This window comes from Lipotes vexillifer, unplaced genomic scaffold, assembly GCF_000442215.2.
Source record: "Lipotes vexillifer unplaced genomic scaffold, Lipotes_vexillifer_v1.1 scaffold680, whole genome shotgun sequence".
In the NCBI taxonomy this organism is placed as follows: domain Eukaryota; kingdom Metazoa; phylum Chordata; class Mammalia; order Artiodactyla; family Lipotidae; genus Lipotes; species Lipotes vexillifer.
Window position 1 is genome coordinate 393158 of NW_006780838.1, and position 19363 is coordinate 412520.

The 19363-nt window shown below is 47.6% G+C and overlaps 1 protein-coding gene across 1 annotated transcript in view; it reads left to right on the forward strand.

Annotated features, from left to right (window-relative positions):
* The first annotated feature begins 8221 nt into the window (after positions 1-8221).
* NCBP3 (nuclear cap binding subunit 3) overlaps positions 8222-19363 on the forward strand; it is a 27187-nt gene continuing 16045 nt past the window's right edge. Inside the window, exons 1-3 of the mRNA XM_007454176.1 lie at positions 8222-8426; positions 10393-10458; positions 12378-12483. Coding sequence (XP_007454238.1) covers positions 8244-8426; positions 10393-10458; positions 12378-12483 — 355 coding nt within the window. The 5' untranslated portion in view covers positions 8222-8243. The remainder of the gene's footprint in view (positions 8427-10392; positions 10459-12377; positions 12484-19363) is intronic.

Consider the following 19363-nt stretch of genomic DNA (forward strand, 5'->3'; position numbering starts at 1 on the left):
CCCCCCCCCCACCCCCGCCGTGGCTCCCCAGAGCCCTGGCTGCCAGAGATACCAGGGCTGACATCGACCGAGGGCCCTGGACTCACAGGGCTGTGACCTTGCAGATGCTGAAGTAACTGAAATCCAGTCTGCGATCCAGCACCGGCCTCCCCATCTGGTCCTGGAAGCTGCCCTCGCATTCCAATGATGAAGGACCAAGTGCCCAGGTTGGAGGCCTCGCTAGAGCTGGAACCCTGGTGGGGTGTGCACGCTGGCAGGTGGCCACGGAGAGGTGGGCCTTTTGTTGCTGGCTCACCCCAGAACAGTTGTCATCCCGCCTGCTCAGAGCTGGAGCCGACTTCTCTCTGGGATCAGTGCCTGGCTTGCTGGCTTGGCCTTGACTGACCAAATGCTGAAGAGACTGACCCCCAAAGGAAAATAAAGCAGGACTCAAATACCTGCCCTGAAGACATGGGCCAGACAAGGGATTTCAGTCACCCTCACGGGGTTCCTGTTGCAGAACTCTGTTCGGAGGGGAAGGAGGTGGGGCTGGAGGAAGGCTGCATCCCGCGTGTGTCTGTGCCTGTGGGTGTACATCGCCTCTCCATGCACGCACACCCGTGCGTGCCCATCTGCTGCACACAGCATGTCTTGCACCAGCACGTGCATCTGTAATATAGTGTCTATGTTTATTTAAGGCTCTGAGCAGAACACGGCCAGTTGTCACCGGGTCCACATTTCTCCCTGCTCCTCTGCACTAAGGCATTGTAACCCAGGGCTTAAACAATAATTCGGTACTGTTCTTAAGAACACTTTTTATAGAGTTCACGGGAGGCCATTCACGGATCAGCAGGTTTTCCCTGAGCATCTCTGCGCTGGGGCCTTGGAGGGTAGGGGTTTCAGGGACACGCTCCCCCCTCGCAGAGCTCAAAAGTGGGTCCGGCTTCATTGCCCATGCTCACCCCATCACTGAGGGTTTGGATTGGCATCATTGTTTCTGAATGTAGCACAAGGGATGGACAGACTCCATAAGAGTGTTTTAAAAATTAACTTCCTAGGAAGTGAGTTAAAAATAATAAAAGCCCTTTCTTGAGTTAAAACAGAACAACCCCCCAAAGCTTGGTATATGTACATTTTCTGCATCTGGATGTGGCTTTGCTAACTTTTCTGCAGGGGTCTGAGTAGGGCAATAGTGGAGGAGCTCTGGGGGTGGGGGAGGGAGGGAGGGAGGGTTGATTTGGAGGGTGAGGGGCTACAGTCCAGGTTGTGGCTCAGTCTCCTGGGTAGGTCCTGTGGCCCCTCCTTGGGAAGAACAGGGTGTTTGGGAGACAGTGGGTGGCCCATCAGGGCATCCTGCCTGTTTTGCAGGGGCCCAGGGAGGCCAAGGTCTGGTCCTTGGGAGCCACTGCTACTCCTCATGGGGCAGAAGTCCCAAGTGAAGCCTCACAGGAGTCCCTGTGATACAGGCCAGTATCCTCCCAGTGCCCCCTTAGCCTTGGGCACTGGTACTAACTGGACCCGGCAGCTCCCTGCTCATAGGAGGCCTCTCCATGGCCATGATGAGAAAAGTCATCTTTGAAGTCAGATAGCCTTCATCTTGAATCCAAGCTTTGCCATCTAATAGCTGTGGGCCCTGTGCAGGTCATCAGAGGAGTCTCAGCTTCCTTGTTGGTACAATGCAGACAATATCAGCCCCTCCTCATGGGGTTCTTGTGAGGTTAAACGAGGTATTTGTGCCAAGCATCTGACATAGGACGTACTCAGCAAGTGAGACCCTTAAAAAACAACCCAAAGAACTTCCTGCCTCTGGGGCTGCCTGAAGCCGGCCTTAGAGACCAGAAGCTCAACACGTCCTGCATGACTGGTATTTGCTCATCTGCAGAGCTCCTCACCAGGTGCTACTGGAGACCAACCAGAAGGAGATCAAGCCAGAGGCTGCCCGTCATGGTGATCAGTTTTTCTATCTGAGAAATGGAGACCAAAGCTGCTGCTGCCTGTTTCCTGGTCGTCCTGCAAAGGTCCCATGAGGGCTACACCAAGCCCTCTGCAGGAGGGGGTCCTGGCAGCCAGGCAGAAGTTCCCCAAACCAGGCAGAGGTCCCCCGACCCTCGCTGTCCCTCAGTTTTGGACCCACCGCCTCTCACTTCCTCACTGGTCTCTGGCTCGGTCCTCAGTGCTCCAGTCCATCCTCTTACAAGCTACCCGAGTGGTCTTTGGGCACCCACCTGACCACGCCCACCCCTCTCAGTGCTCAGCCTGGGGTTTGAGGCCATTGCCATTAGCCTCCCAGGCCTCCCTGGACGCTCTCCTGACCCATGCCCCGCCCACCCTCCCTCCAGCCACTCCTTGCTCCCCAGAGGCTCTTCAGACTCACTCACCCACTCCTCCCGGACACGGCTATCCCCCATCCCTGCCTCTGTTCATCAGTGTCGGCCCCACCCTCCAAGGCCTATTTCTGCAGTCAGGAAAGATCCTCAGATTGGTTCATCCCGGGTGTTCGTCACCAAATCTTATGCCTGGGTTTGACAGTACAGATCGTCACACACAGGAGCTTCGAATAGGACCACGATGTCATTTTGCCACGAGGACAGCCACTCTACGTGGCACGCTAAGGTAGGGAAACTGAGGCTCAGAGTCACACAGCGAGTTAGGGAAGAGCCAGGCCAGAGCCCAGGCCTCCTGCCCACACCCCCACCCAGGTTCCCACGTCAGCGGCTGGGAAAACCCGAGAGCCCTGCGTACGGGGAAGGACACCTGGGAAGATGGGAGATGGAGGTTGTGCTCCCAGGCCTAACTACACGGGGGAGCTGAGCCCAGGCCAGGGTGTCCAGCTAAAGGCTCGGGGCAGTCTGAGGTTTGCCCTGGGAGGTTCTGGTTCCTCGCGGAGAATGTCTCTGGGCTCCGGATCCCACAGGAACTTTGCCTGGTCTCTGCTCCCCCCAACCTCTATCATCCTATATGGTCTCAGCCTGAAGGAGGAGGGTTGGGTGGTCAGGGCCACTGAGGGTTCCAGTTTTCCCAGGGGAACACCCAGATGCACTGGGACTCATATAAACACCTCACAGGTTATAGATTCCCTCCCCCACACACAGGCTGGCACACCTACGCAGCCTCCCCTTGGGCAAACAAGCAGGCCTATCTATGGGGCTGCCTCCTGGGCCACTGGGGGTCCACTGAGGGAGGCTGGGGAGCCATGCGGTGGGTGGTACTGGGCCCTGGGGGTCAACTGAGGCCCAGAAGGAGACCAGGAGGGGCTGGGAGGAGACCATCCTCTGTCTCACCTGCAGAATAAAGCCCTGGCCGCTCCCTGCACTGCTTTAGCCTCCTGATGGACTGGGTGTCCATGGCTTAAATGACCACCTCCTGTCCCTGGTCCCTTCCTGCACGCGCGCGCTTGCGTACACACACACACACACGCGCGCGCGCGCGCGCGACTGGCCTGGATCTGCCCTCTGAGGTCTCAGATACATCCACTTCTCCAGCTAGCATGACCCAGGGAACAAAGTCCGGGACCTCTCACTCTCCAGGGCAGCTGCCAGTTCCCACCCAGGTTGGGCTGACAGTTTATCATTAGCCCATGCCAGCTTTGTGGTCAACTTCCATGCTCTCCCCACTGCCTAGGCCCCCAACATCTCCAGGTCACCTCCTCCAGGAAGCCTTCCCTGGTCCACAGCCCCAGAGGCACCCTTGGCATGTGGTCTGGTGTCTGGTTCATCTCCTATAAGACTGGAAACAAGGCCCAGGGATTGCAGCCTTACCTACCGGCTGAGTCACTTTCACAACTTGTTATCTGTCTACTCACTGATCCGCCATGATGAAGACCATTGGAAAAGCATCTCAACTGAATCGCAAGAGTGGAACTTTCCCTCTGGAAACCCCATTCTCTCCACCTGATTCCTAGTAAGCCTCTTTGCTGGCCTGTATATCTCTGGCCTTCTCTGGTCTTCCCTCCCTGCTCCTCAGCCTGCAAACTAGCTCAGGTCTTCCCTTAACTATTTCCCAATTTCCACCGCCTTGGCTTTCTGAAGGCTGCTGTCCCCCACTCCCAGGCATACAGGAAGAGCCCCTCCTGGCTTCTCTCTCAGATGCCGTCTGCGCAGACTCCTTCTTCCCTTTTACTTCCTGGCGCAGTGTGTCCCGTCCCCAGCAGCGCTGGTCCCTGCTTGCTCTGGTCACAGTGCATGCTACTGGCTGATGCTCTCTGCACTGAGAGCCCTTTGACAACCCCTCCCCCCAGTCCTTTGGTCTCCCCAAGACCTTCCCTTCCCCATGGCCTAGGCACAGGTCCACACTGAAGGAACGGAACCACAACAATGGGGAACCGCAACATGGGAAGGGGCTAGTTAAACCTCTTCACCCTCGGTCTCCCCCAGGCGCAGGGGATCAGCCCCGAGGCGCGGAGCTTTCACAGGAGAGGCTCCACATGCCCTCAGGTGCTCTCCTCTTCTTTCAGGTAATCTTGCCAACATCCACCCACCTCCCTGGGAAATGCACCCCAAAGCTGAGAGAGCTCCCAGCTGTAGTCTGCCCTCTCCCGTTCCCAGTTCAGCGTAAACATCAGTTATCAACCTGGCTACATGCTAAAATCTCCTAGGGAGCTTTTAAAAAATCATCCACCCTTAGAGATTCTGATTTATTTTGGTCTGGAATGTAGTCTGGGTGTCAAGGTTTTGTTGTTGTTGTTGTTTTAACAAACAGACTTTATTTTTTGGAACAGTTTTAGGTTGACAGAAAAAATGAGTAGAAAGTACAGAGTCCCATACACCCTCTCACCTGCCTCTCCCGCCCCCCAGTTTCCCCTGTTAGTAACATTTGCCTTAGTGTGGTAATTTTTTTTTTTAAAGGTGGATATATGACATAATGTATTTTTTTTAAATGTTATTTATTTTTTTATTTTTGGCTGCATTGGGTCTTTGTTGCTGTGCGTGGGCTTTCTCTAGTTGCAGTAAGTGGGGGCTTCTCTTGTTGCGGAGCATGGGCTCTAGGCGTGTGGGCTTCGGTAGTTGTGGCACGCGGGCTCCAGAGTGCAGGCTCAGTAGTTGTGGTGCAGGGGATTAGTTGCTCCGCGGCATGTGGGACCTTCCCGGACCAGGGCTCGAACCCGTGTCCCCTGCATTGGCAGGCAGATTCTTAACCACTGCGTTACCAGGGAAGTCCTGTATGTGACACTTGATCACTTCTTTTATGAAACTCTCCAGTCTGTCTCAGTATCCCACTCTCCTGGTTTCTTCTGTTAATAGAAAATTATCCAGACATTGGAAATAAGAAAAAGGAATAGGAAAAATAGCCACACTGATGTTGTTTCAGTATAATGCCAGCTGCTATCTAACATGCCTATTCCACCTGGGATCATCTCATTCTCTAGGGAAGGGTACCTTGGTTTGACTTCCGATTTACTATTGATTAGGGTATTTTACAACTCTGTAAGGGCAGAGATTAATTTATAGAAAATTCACAATGAGCAAATAATTCTTTTTTTAAATGTATTTCTTTTGAGTAAATAATTCTTGTCCAATAGTAATGCAAATATTTTCTGTCTGGTAGAAAAGGGAACCCCAAAGGTTACAGTTTCTTGCCTTGTAGAGCATTAACCTCTGTGGTTAAATTCATTTCAATATTCCTTTGATTGACCAACTTGGTATTCATGCTCAAATTCTCTTTTGAGCTAGTCTTAATATCTTCCTGGGGACTTGCCTGGTGGTGCAGTGGTTGGGAATCCGCCTGCCAATACAGGAGACATGGGTTCGAGCCCTGGTCTGGGAAGATCCCACATGCCGCGGAGCGGCTAAGCCCGTGCACCACAACTGCTGAGCCTGCGCTCTAGAGCCTGTGAGCCACAACTACTGAGCCTGCACGCCTAGAGCCCGTGCTCCACAATAAGAGAAGCCACCGCAATGAGAAGCCCACACGCCGCAACAAAGAGTAGCCCCTGCTCGCCGCAACTAGAGAAAGCCCGCGCACAGCAATGAAGACCCAACGCAGGGCCTCCCTGGTGGCGCAGTGGTTAAGAATCCGCCCGCCAATGCAGGAGACACGGGTTCGAGCCCTGGTCTGGGAAGATCCCACATGCCGCGGAGCAACTAAGCCCGTGCGCCACAACTACTGAGCCTGTGCTCTAGAGCCCGCGAGCCACAACTACTGAGCCTGTGTGCCACAACTACTGAAGTCCGTGCGGCTAGAGCCTGTGCTCTGCAACAAGAGAAGCCACCACAATGAGAAGCCTGTGCACCACAATGAAGAGTAGCCCCTGCTCGCCGCATCCAGAGAAAAGCCCACGTGCAGCAACGAAGACACAACACAGCCAAAAAATAAAATAAAATAAATAAAATAAATAAATTTATTAAAAAAAAAGACTCAATGCAGCCAAAAATAAATACATAAATAAATTTATAAAATCTTACTGATGTCCTCATTCATTAATGAGGATTAAAAGCTTTGATGTGTTCATTTAATATTTGGGAGTCACTTTTTTAACTTTTTTGAAAATTGTTCTTTGCCGCTACTAGTGCTGTGACCTCACCTCAGCAGGCTGCACTGAGGAAAGGAAGGGGCGGTGGGGGTGAGTTAGGTGAACAGAAAGGTACAGGCATCAAGGGCTTTTCTGACAGGAGTCTAGGACCCCTGGTGTTTGCTGGATGCCCTGGCTTGCTCTGGATTCCTGATTCTCGTGCCAGCCAGAGGTCCCCCAGGGAGCTGGTTCTCCTCTGAACTGTGCTGAATTGCAACGCCTGAGTCCTCGAGGCTCTTACCCTGCAGGGAGAGGGGCCTTCGCAACCTCCTCTGCTGGCCTCCTGATGTCCATAGCTGAGGAGGGATTGCTTCCTCCTCTCCCCATGCCCCACCCCCTCAGGCCTATGGAATACATGTAATGGCGCGGTCTGTGACTGTGGCCCAAAGCTGGCCAGCTAAGCACAAACTTTCTTCGAAATGTTCTTTAAAATTCATGCAAGTGCATTCCATATATTTAACCCAATCTTGTAACTACTATGTGTCCCTTTCATCAAGGAAAACTAGCCCTCTAAAGAGCTCCATCTCGTGTTTGCTCTGTTTTAGACCATATTTTTAAATAAGCAAAACCAAACAAACAAACAAAAAACTATGATGTACTGTACCCCTTCTGTCTGATCCTGTATCTACATATAATTATCTCATTTAAGCCTCACAACCTCCCATGGTGGGTAATGACCCATTTTACTGATGAAGAAATTGAAATTCCAAAGGGTTAAGTAGCTTGCCCAAGGTCACATGTGGTGTAAGGGGCGGAGCCAGCCAGCTTGAGACCCAGGTGTGTCTGATATTGATCATGTTCTCCCTTGGTTTATAATTATTTGCTTCTCCATTGTCAGAGCTGGTAAGGCCTTGGAGACCCTAGGATGCCACCTCCACCCTCCTCAGATGGGAAGACAGGACCAGAAAGGGGTCAGAACTAGCCCAAGGTAACACAGGGAGGAAGGTGCAAAATCAGGACTCAAAGCAAAAACTGACCAGTGGCGCCCTCTGGAAGCCTAGAGGACACTCCCTCTCTCCCAACCAGGTTCTTGTTAGAAATGTCCGCAAGAAACCGTGCTCAGAAGTCTCCAGCAGACCGAGCCCTTGGGAGACACGAAATTAGCGTTCAAGCTCACTACCCTCTTGGAGTCTCAATTTTGCGGTATGTAAAATGGGCCAACTATTGGGAGACTTGAGACAAAGGTTGTCAAGGCAAGTGCATTGTAAACCTACAGACTTGCCCAGAAGTGACAGACCAAGGCTCATTCTGGTTGCCAAGGCTCACATCCGGATTTTGTCCTTTAAATAGCCTGTCACCTTGGGTAAATTTCAATGCCTCAGTTTCCTCAAATGTGAAATGGGGATAGTAAAAGTAGAAACTTCATAGGGTTGTTGTAAGGATTCAAGCGCTTGGAACAGTCACTGGCAGGTAATGATAATTCAGTAAAATTAGCTTTGATTACAAGTTTACTGCTCAAGGTGTAGCTATTTTCTAAGCCCAGACTGTAGCGAACTGCTCCAGGCCCCGCAGGGGCGGGGGGGGGGCCCTCCAGCAGGCCCTGCCTCCGTTCCCACTCGGTCCCGCCTCCGCTTCACCAGATCCCGCTCCAGCCGTCCAGGGTTCCTCCCACCACCAGAGGGCGTCGGCGCTGAAGAGAGCCTTCTAGCCGCAGCAGGCGACGCTCTAGGTAGCGGCTGCTCTGTGGCCTGTGGCAGTGGCGCTCTAGCCCGCGGTGTGCGGGGCGAGCTCTCAGTGGTGCGGCCGGCGGGCGGCGATGGCGGCCGTACGGGGCCTGCGAGTGTCGGTGAAGGCGGAGGTCCCGGCGGGGCCGGCCTTGGGGCCCCCGTCGCCTGAAGCAGAGTCAGGTTTGGACCGCGGCGAGCCGGAGCCCATGGAGGTGGAGGAGGGCGAGCTGGAGGTCGTGCCGGTTCGGCGCTCGCTAAAGGAACTGATCCCGGTACGGGCGGGGGGCGGGGGCGAGGGCGAGGAGGAGGTCGCTGAGCGAGTGTCCCGCGCCGGTGGGGGCCGGAAGGGGAGGTGGCCGGGGCCGGGGGAAGTCTGGGGGAGGGATGAGGGGGGCGAGCGCCCGGGGGGCGGGGGCGCCAGGCTTGGGCAGAGACGGGCAGCGAGAGAAAGGACGCTGGGGCGCCCGGAAATGGGTGTTGAGGGGGCTGGAGGAGGTGGGGAAGAGCTGGGGGGTAGTTGAGGACACCCCCTTCGCTGCCCCTCGGAGTCAGTCTGTGCAAGAGTGTGAATGAGTAGGGGTTGGGCTTATCTGGGGGCTTGAGATAAAGGGCGAGCCCCGGGCGGGAACAGAACCAGGAGCGGCCCAGAAAGAACTGTCGAGTGGCGCGGGCATCCCCGTCTCTTTGTGGGTCCTACTCCGGTGGAGCTGGTGTCTGTTAAACATAGCACTCGCGGTTTCCCTTGGGAGAGCTGGGTTTGTCAGCTGCAGAAACTCTGTGTTTCTGTTGTGACTTGAGGGTCATCTTGTCCCCGCGCGGCTCCGCTGTTACACCGTGGCTCCGGCATCTCACCCTTAATGAAAACAAAGCATCAGTGAACCAGCAGTGGTCCTTGGTCCCTCTTTTATCACAACGGGGATGCTGAAAGGTGTTTTCGCTTGAGAGGTGGTTTGGTGGTCTTGTGTCCGGTTCTTGGGGCTGGTCTCAGGCCTGCATGGCTCCTCTCATGTACTTAATTTCTCACCTAACATGGACTACTTTTTAGCACATGTCTGCTAGTCTTGCTTTTAAATTAAGGTTATGGAAAAAGATTTAAAAAAATAAGGTAAGAGCACTAAAGACAGTAAATTATAGTGACTCTGGCAACAACAACTAACATAGTGGCATTTTACCATTTACTACATTATATCATTTAAAATATCACTGAGGTTGTGAAGTAGGTGTTATCATCCCTTCATTCCTTCAGTTCAACATGTACTTATTGCGTCCCCCACTTAGTGCCAGCCACAGTCCTAGGCACTTGACCAAGATCAAGACCAGACTGTGTCCTGGAGCTTATGTTCCAGCTGGGGGGACACAAGTAAACTAATAATTTACGGTAGTGGTGAGTGCTGTGGAGAGAATAAAGCATGTTAATGGGATGGAAGTGTGCAGAGGGCAGGGAGGGTGTGCAGAGCAGGAAGCAGAATGGCATAGGATGGTCAGGAAAGTCCTCTGAGATAGTGAAATTTAAGCTGAACCCTAAGTGACAAAAAGGAGCCAGCCGTGTGACGATTTGGAAGAGAGCGTTCCCAGCAGGGGCAACAGTAAGTGCAGAGGCTCTGAGATGGGAACAAGATTGTTGTTGGAGAAAGGTAAAGTTCTGTAGCACAAGTGGGAGAGCAGTTAAAAGAGGTCAGAAAGGTAGGCAGATACCACAGAGGAAACCTAGGCCCAGAGAGGCCTAAGGAATTGTACAGTGTCATGTAATCAGTGAACGTCAGAGCTGTGATTTGAGTCCCCAGGCTTCCAAATCCCATCCTGTTTCCATTGCACTGTGCTGTGTTTTCCCCAGAAGGTCGAGGTGAGTCCTGGCTTTCTGCATTTTGGTGAAGACTTGTGCTCCATCTGGTGGCCTGGCACAATGAATCTGTCCAGTCTGGGTTGGGGAGATAAGTGACTGTGCCTCATCTTGGATATTTTTCATGAACGCCTTTAGATTTTCATTTACACGGATACCTTCAGTAGATGGAATTACTTTAGGTTGTGGATAGGCCTAGAAAAGCCTTCTTGGTACAGTAGTTGATTGCTACATGGAGTCACTGGGACAGGCTTCCCCATAATATGGGGTTGTCAGGGCGGGGGAAGGATTGCTGAAAAGAACGACTATCCAGAAGGAATGGGTTGTCAGCCTGTTGTTTATCATGTGCTTGTCGTCGGTTGCTCGTTAGCAATTCTCACCCATCCCCTTCTTGTTAGGACACAAGCAGAAGATATGAAAACAAGGCTGGCAGCTTCATCACTGGGATCGATGTCACCTCCAAGGTAAGACAGACCACGATTAATTTATTCATTTTGAGAAGCTGGTGAACTTAATGAACAAATCTCTAGGAGAACAGCAGTTATTCTTTACCTCCTTTTTTCTTTTGTTGTTGGATTGAAACTTTTTCTTTAGGTTTAAATTTTGTGTTATACCATGATGCCTTCATGCATCCTGAAAACATTCAGACAGCATTTGTGTGTTGTTGAATCCATGAGAAGATATAATCACTACCTAGATGCCTGTAATTAACCATGTCCAAGAAAAAGTTCTGCACTGGAGTGCTTTTTTTATGCTGTCCATTCTTTAAAAATGTGTAAACTGTTTCCACTTTAAATGAAGCAAAACATGAAAGTGCCTTGCACATAGTAAGCCCTTAGTAAATGTCTTTATTCCTCACTGGTTGAGGCCGAGAAAAATATGATTTCCTGGATGTGTGTGTGTGTGGCTAAACTTTGAAGGCCAAGTGGACTGAATTATTCCCAGTACCTGGGAGTATTGCCTTTTATCTAGTGATTGCTGTTACTAGATTACCAGCTTCACTGAAACTCTTCACAGAACCAAACATATTATTTTCTTTACAATAAACAGTTGATACTTATTTGTTGCTTTAATTGCTGATGATATTCAGCTTAAACATTGTTTCTGATTGTTTCTGATTTTAATGTGTGCAATTAAGTTTTGAACAGAGTTTAAGTTACAATTCTGAATAAATAATACTGTGTTACTATATTGGATGTATGAAAGCAAAAATAAAAATAAGTATGTCATGCTTACTTTTTTGTGTTTTATCTGGGTCTCAATCTCTGATTGCTTAAAGGCGAAAAGAAAGAACTGATCATCTTTTTTGACAAGAAAATAGAATAAAGTGAAGATGTTTTCTTATTGTAATTGAAAAAGAAGTATACAGTACTCTTCTTAAGCCCACACCGTTTACCATTGTATGAAACAAATATATGGGGGAAAGGGTGGGAGCCGAGAATTGGTACTTCAGTCTTACTAAAGGAAGGTAGATTAGTTGTTTCCACTGGGAAGATTTAAGTGAAGAAAATTGGCATAACTATTGGGAAATAACAGAATTGTTGCTACTTTACCAATCCCCACAAGCTTTCTATAGTCAGACCTTCAATTAGTGTGGCAAAGTCAACATACAATTAGTGAAGCTTCCTAAAAGCTATCAGAAACCCATAGTTGGACCTGGATTTATTTTACCTCTTGGAAAAAAAATTTAGGAAACTGATTGTTTTGTTTTTTAGAGAGCATCAATGCTTCTTGTCACTTATAGATGAAAACTGGCAATTCCGTGGGCACAGGTTTAGAATAGAGGAGAGAGTTTCTTTGCTTCAATGTTATTTTCAAATGCAGAAAAAGCTTTAGGGAGTGGACTGCTCAGGCAGACATAATGTGATAGGTGTGATTACCATGCACACAGACTTTGTGAAATGGGGGTGGTGGTGGGGCTTCTAGAAATAGTACTGAGATCAGAAGATCTAGAAATAAATACCCCTTATTAGCTGAAGTGCCTCTAGCAAACCTTCTAACTTTCTTTGTGCCTCAGTTTCTTCACCTGAAAAATTGGAATGTTAAGATTGTTTAGTTACAATTTGTTTACATGATTCCTAATAATAAATGTCAAACCATTATTCATTACTCACTGAATCAACAAATATTCATTGAATTCCTACTGTGTCCCAGATACAGTGATAGGCAATGAATCATTGTAGAGATTATTACAAATTATAGCACTATTAGTGTACACCCTCCCAGTCATTGACTGTGAATGTCTAGTTCTTTGCAAAAATTATTAAAGGCACAATGTTGCTTATTTCTTCTAAGTTACTTGTCAGTGATGCATCATTTTGTGTTTGTGATTTAACTTTCCTCCTCCATGTTTCACTTCTTTGGCTTTTTCTGTACCTTCTAGGAAGCAATTGAAAAGAAAGAACAGCGAGCCAAGCGCTTCCATTTTCGATCAGAAGTAAATCTTGCCCAAAGAAATGTAGCCTTGGACCGAGACATGATGAAGAAAGGTACAGGGTGTTCGGGGGGAATTTTTCCACATTTTCCCAGAGAATGACTTTTCCCTGCCAGGGCCTCATGCATGTCCAGGGCCTTGCCTTGCATGTCCAGTCCTCATCCAGATACTGCCAAAGGAAGGAACTGGTGAATTCCCCATTTCTGAGGTGACCTGTTAAAGTTGAGCTGCATTAGCTGTCTCTCAGATGTTAGAGCTGGGAAAAAGGAGATTGTCTTCTCTGAGAAGCCCCAGAGAACGTCACCTCGTTGGTGGCAGAGCTGAGATTAGAACTGTGCTTCTATGGAGTGTTACTCATTTTCTGCTTTTAACATAGAAGTGTTAACTTTTCTTTGCCTTTAAATGTAGTGGGAGTGTATCACAGTGAGACTGTCTTTTAGGGGAGTCAGATGGCTCGGGGGGATACCATTAATACTTCGCTTGATACAGGCTTGTGATTTTATTTTATTTTTGTGTTTCGTTAGGGTAAGTATTATGCTTCCTGAAATTCACCCTGAATTATCATATCTAGTAATCTACCCCAATTTTCGAAAGCAATTTATAAATAGAGGGGAAAATTATTATTACCCTTCTAGTGAGTTCATAGTCATATTTATTATTCCATAAATGCAAATCATCGCCCTCTGTTGTATTTGGAAATTTGGGTTTTGTGAAGGGCTTAATAGGCAGCCTTCTGAATGCATGTTAAAGGTCTATGCTCTGCTGTGTGAGTTTCTCTAGGCTAGCTTGTTTGATAAAAACATGTTGAATGAATGAAAGAATAGCGACTATTTGTTGGGAACTTGCTCTCTTACCAGGCACTGTGTTAATTAGCAGGTTACATATTTGTTTCGTACTCATTTCTCACAACAACCCCATGAGGAATGTATTTTTATCCCTATTTTACAGAGGAAACAGGCCCAAAGAAGTTAAATAAATGCCCAGGTTTACACAGCTAGTAAAAGTAGAGTCAGGGTTAGAACCTGATAAACCAGATAAACCCAGGTTTATCTGACTCTAAAGCCTTGTTCTTAACTACTTTGCTCTATTGCCTTACAATATGTGGTATGATACCAGAGACCCAAACCTCATTCCGTGCCAGTGGACAGAGTAGCTCGGATGCAGAGCTCAACTCTGGATGCTGCTTTACTCCTTTTTTCTGCATAATGAGTTCAATTTGGAAATATGACCTTGCTTCCCTTGCAGGCTAGGCATCCAGGCATCTGCTTGAGTGGATTTCTGTTTCAGGAAAAGTCCTATGAAGGCCAAGGCCAGCTGTGCAGCTTGGCATTCATGTGCCTGCACGGTCTAGACCCTAGCAGATGTCGGAGGCCTTTCTTACAGCTCCACCTTGAAAGCAGCCCCCCTGTCTCCTTCTAGTCCCGTAAGCATTCCTTGTGACATCTTGTTTCTGACCTTGCTCATGCCTGTCGCTCTGTGGATTTGCCCTTCCTTGTCCCATGCTTTTTCTGGTTCAGATGTCACTGCCTCTGTGAAGCATCCCTAATTACCCACTTCAGCCTCTCTTCCCACCTGTGTTGGGGCTCTTTAGAGTGCTGAGCCCTCCTGGGATCTAGTCTCAGTTCCTTAGTGAATGCGGGCGAGTTAGTGAACCTCTTTAGGTCTCACTTTCCTTGTCGTAAAATGGGAATAGGATATACCTTCCTGAAAATGATCACTTTCGGGGTTAAATTTTAATTTTTTAAAAAATGTTTTTTTGAAAAGTAATCCCGATCTCATGGTTTTAAAGATTCTCTTAAAAACAATAGATCTGCCTGGAATGTCAGTTGCTCATTACAACCTGTTTTTGATCCAGGAGGCAGCATGGCTTTGGAGTGTGTTCTTGAACTCCAGAGAACCCTGCTGCCTTTCCCAGATCAATTTAAATTAGAGTGAGGGAATGGGTTTGGGTAGATCTCAGAGACAATTATTATTTTTATATCTCCTCAGGTAGTTCTAATGTGCAGTCAGGATTGAGAACCACTGGTGTTGTGGTTAAGAGCGTGGGTTCTGAAGTCTGACTGCCTGTATTCAAATCCTGGCTTGTCACTTTCTAGCTCTTTGACCTTAGGTAAGTTGTTTAGCCTCTAAGAACCTCAGTTTCCTCATCTGGAAAGGCAGGTTAACGTTAGTTATTATAGGGTGGTTGGGAGACTCTAACAAAATGTTATGATTCTTAGAGTGGTGTCTGGCATATAGTAAATGTTAGTTATTATTATTATCTGGCATTCTCCATCTTCCAAACAGTCACCTAAGTGGTCCAGCTTCTTGGGAGAATGGGGACATTGGAATAAGCATCTTGATTCCTGCAGCCACAGTAGGTGTCAAGTTATTTCTTCTTATTAATATCAACAGTAATAAAATACACCATTTGATAAATGCTTACTATGTGCCAATCACTCTGCTATGTGGTTAGCTTATCTTCCAACACCCTGTTGCAGGGAACGTATTTATCATTTCTGTGTTACCGGTGAGGAAAGTAAGGTGCTGAGAGGTTGAGAAACTTGCTCAAGGTCCCACAGGTAGTAAGTAGCAAGGCTGGGATTCGAAGGCTGGTCTGACTGAAGCCTGTGTTCCTAACCTCTCTGCCAGCTTCAGGGATGTGGTTTGGGATGCGCTGCACTAGACCAGTCCTTATCAAGAGTAACTCGCTACTTTTGAGTGACAGTGTCAAGCAGGTTCTCTTTATCTCCAAGATCAAAGCTCTCATGGTTGGAAAGGACCTTAGAGGTAGGTCATCTGGATCCCACCTCCTGCCCAGGGCTGCAGGCCTTTCGGCAAAGTTCCCCATGGTCCTTTGGCCTCTGTCTGAACACTTCCTAGTGGTGGCATGAGAACTATTTGTGAAGCAGTCAGTCTTGTTTTTGTTTTAATTAAGGCATGCACACTGTTTATTTATTTTTCTTTCTTTCTTTCTTTCTTTTTTTTTTTTTTTTGGCCGCACCCTGTGGCATGTGAGATTTTAGTTCCCCAGCCAGGGATCGGATCTGTGCCCCTTGCAATGGAAGCGTGTAGTCTTAACCCCTGGACCTCCAGGGAAGTCCCCACGGTCTTGGATACTTCTTCATGTTGAACAAAAATTGCTCTCTAGTAATTTCTATTAGTTATTGTGTAACTCTTAGAACAACTTTAAGTCCTTTCCTCATTCACACAGTAACTCTTCAGGTGAAGGAATGGACAGCCCATTCCCTAAACTTTGTTATGCGACATGACTTTCTGGTTTCCCTCCTATAGACCCTTCCCAGTTGCTAAATGTCCTTCATCAGATGAGGTACAGATTCCAGATTTGGTTGGATTCATGCAGTGCATGGCAGGACTCTGACCATGGTTTCTGTCCCGTCCATTTCATAGTAGTCATCTTCTAGTCAACCAAAGCACCAGTTCTTTCCCTCAGGAATTGCACCTATCAAAACAGTTTTTCTCATCTTGTACTTGAGACATTTTAAAAAGTTGCCTTTTTATTTATCCCTGTTACATTTCATCTTGATTTCAAGACTCCATTTCAGCCTACGGAGTTAATTTTCATCTTGACTCTGCCTTTCAACATTTTAGCTGCACTCCTCACTTTGGTATACATGGCTTCTGCATCTTTATCCAGTTGTTGGTAAATGTCAAACAGGATAATCCCGTATCCTGCCATGACACACAGATCCATGAATTACAGTCTTCTATTATCAGGCCCACCTATCATTTTATTGTCATGGGGAACTGGATTACATGCCTTAATAAACTCGAGATAGAACATGTCTGTGGTATTCTTTGAATTTCTTGGCCTGCTAATCCAATCAAAAAAGAAAGGAGGTTAGTTGGCTTGCTTCTTAGTGAACTCATGTCATTTCCTATGGGAAAGACTTAGTTTCTTAAGGGATCAGAGATTCTGTCTGATAAGCTATTTTTTAAAAATTTCAGAGAATGACAATCTTTTGCATCGTTTGGGAATTTCTCTTTTCCTCTTTTCTGAAAATCAGTACAGAATTAGTCCTTCTCAAGGCTTTAAGGTACCTCGTTCCTTCCCTGCAACTTTTTAGAGATGACTGCCTAATTCTGAAATCACTGCTTTGTGTTTTGGTTAGTACAGTGGGGTGTAATTCTAGATTAGAAGATTTAAATCTATTAAAACTATTTCTAAAGCCCTTGTCACCTATCTTGGGTTTTAGTTCTTACTTAATGATAGCTGTTCTACTGCCCTTTAGTAGTACAGCAAAAGAGACCAACAGTTCTGCCCTTTTTCTTAAAGCAACATTGCTCCAAACACTTGGAAAAAAAGAAAAACATTGGTTTTTTTTTTTTTTTTTTTGGGCCGTGCCGCTTGGCTTGTGGGATCTTAGTTCCCCACCTGGGAATGAACCCGGGGCCATGGCAGTGAAAGCGCCGAGTCCTAACCACTGGACCACCAGGGAAGTCCCCCATTGGCTTTTGCGGCCATGGCTCAAGGGCCCAGCCGCTCCGCGGCATGTGGGATCTTCCCAGACCGGGGCACGAACCCGCGTCCCCTGCATCGGCAGGCGCACTCTCAACCACTGCGCCACTAGGGGAGCCCCCCCATTGGCATTTCAGATGAGCCTATTTGCTCTGGACTGTAACCTTTTCTTCATTAGATGTTAGACAAACAATTCGTGTCCACCAAAGAAAATTTGGAAAGTAAAGTAAGAAGAAAAGTTGCCCACAGTGCACCACCCAAATGCAGTCATTGTCAACATTTTGTGCATTTCCTTCTAATCTTTTCTGGGTATGGACTTTATTTTTGCTTTTCCCTTTGTAGTCTTACTGCTTTCTTCCTTTTCACTTGACAGTCTGTCATCAGCATTTTCCATGTTATTATAGAGCCTGATGTAGTCTTTCAGATTCGTACATTTCTTACATTTATTCTCTTATATTGGTAATGTACCCTTTATCTGTCTCCCATATGTGTTCTTTGGTGAGTTGTGCTCACCTAAGCTTTGTTGCTTTCTCTTTTCTTGGGATCACCTCTCATACTCTGAGTTACTATATTTAGTGTCTTCCAAATTTTTGATCATTCTAATCTGAGGCTTTGAAATTGGCTACTTTTTCTTTGGATTTTCAGAAATCTGCTTTCCTAAAGACTTGAGTTCTGTGTCCTACAACCTGTCATTCATTGTCTTCTTTCCTGTTGGAAAATCCAAGATGATTCCCTCACCACCTTGCTTGTAGTCAACACTCAGTAAATGCCCAGTTCTCATTCCCCAGTTCATTTGTTCACTGCCACCTCAGCAATTAGTCCTTTCTCATCATCTGGGCATAAATCTAGGCGCCTTCTTTGTTGCTTTGTTTTATTTTAAGCAGTGACATTGGCAGGCTTCCATCAGATCTTAAGCTTGTCTCGTATATGATTAAATCCTTCATATCAGCATCTCCTACAAGATTTTCTTCTGCCTGCTCCTCAGTCTGATTCCTCCACCCTCACCAGGAGCTCTCCTTGTTGTTTACCCTCTTCAAAACCATCTCTTTACTTCCCATAGGATTTTTTCCTCCAAAATCATGGCTTTTAGCTTGAAGAACTGAGAAGGTCCCCTGGGCTACCTCTTGAGTTTCCCATTCTGTGTGGTAGAGTTACTCTGCATGTCCAGTGTGGACATCCATCTCATTTGGGGTTCTGTTCATTGTTGCACTGCTGGTCACTAGTAAGGACTTGCTAAGGATTCATAAGTCTTTTTTTTTTTTTTTTTGGCCGCACCATGCAGCATGCGGGATCTTAGTTCCCTGAGCAGGGATTGAACTCATCCCTTCAGCAGTGGAAGCACAGATTCTTAACCACTGGACCACCAGGGAAGTCCCAGGATTTATAAGTCTTGGTGGTATCTCTGTCTTCATGAATCTGAGTTGGCAGGAAGATACTTACCTGATTTATTCTGCCCACACCTAATGGGCTCCCATTAAACCTATCTTTTACTCTTCAAACTGACAAAAAAAAAAAAAATTAAAAAGAACTTTTATCTGAAAGTATTCACATGTATTTCAGGTTCATTTGTTTTAAATAAAATATATGACATATAAAAACATACTTAGGAGTAATGGATGCTGAATTTTTTTTTTTTAATTAATTTATTTTTTTGACTGTGTTGTGTCTTCATTGCTGCACGTGGGCTTTCTCTAGTTGTGGAGAGCAGGGGCTACTCTTTGTTGCGCAGGCTTCTCATTGCAGTGTCTTGTCTTGTTGTGGAGCATGGGCTCTAGGCACGCGGGCTTCAGTAATTGTGGCATACGAGCTCAGTAGTTGTGGTGCACGGGCTTAGTTGCTCCGTGGCATGTGGGATCTTCCCGGACCAGGGCTCGAACCTGTGTCCCCTGCATTGGCAGGCGGGTTCTTAACCACCGCGCCACCAGGGAAGTCCCAGATGCTGACTTCTTGACAGAACTACTTTGGAGAAGCTCGGGGAGAGAAGGGACGTGGAGAGCTCACACAGGCCCTAGGGGTTTTTTTTGTTTGTTTTTGTTTTTAAGTTTATTTATTTTATTTATTTATTTTTGGCTGCGTTGGGTCTTCGTTGCTGTGCACGGCTTTCTCTAGTTGTGGCGAGTGGGGGCTACTCTTCGTTGCGGTGCGCGGGCTTCTCATTGCAGTGGCTTCTCTTGTTGCAGGGCACGCGCTCTAGGCACCCAGGCTTCAGGAGTTGTGGCTCACAGGCTCAGGAGTTGTGGCTCGCGGGCTCTAGAGCGCAGGCTCAGTAGTTGTGGCGCATGGGCTTAGTTGCTCCGCGGCATGTGGGATCTTCCCAGACCAGGGCTCAAACCCGTGTCCCCTGCACTGGCAGGCGGATTCTTAACCACTGCACCACCAGGGAAGCCCGGGCCCTAGTTTTATATGTATTGTTATATTTGCCTCAAATCTTTTTTTTTTTTTTTTGCGGTACGCGGGCCTCTCACTGTTGTGGCCT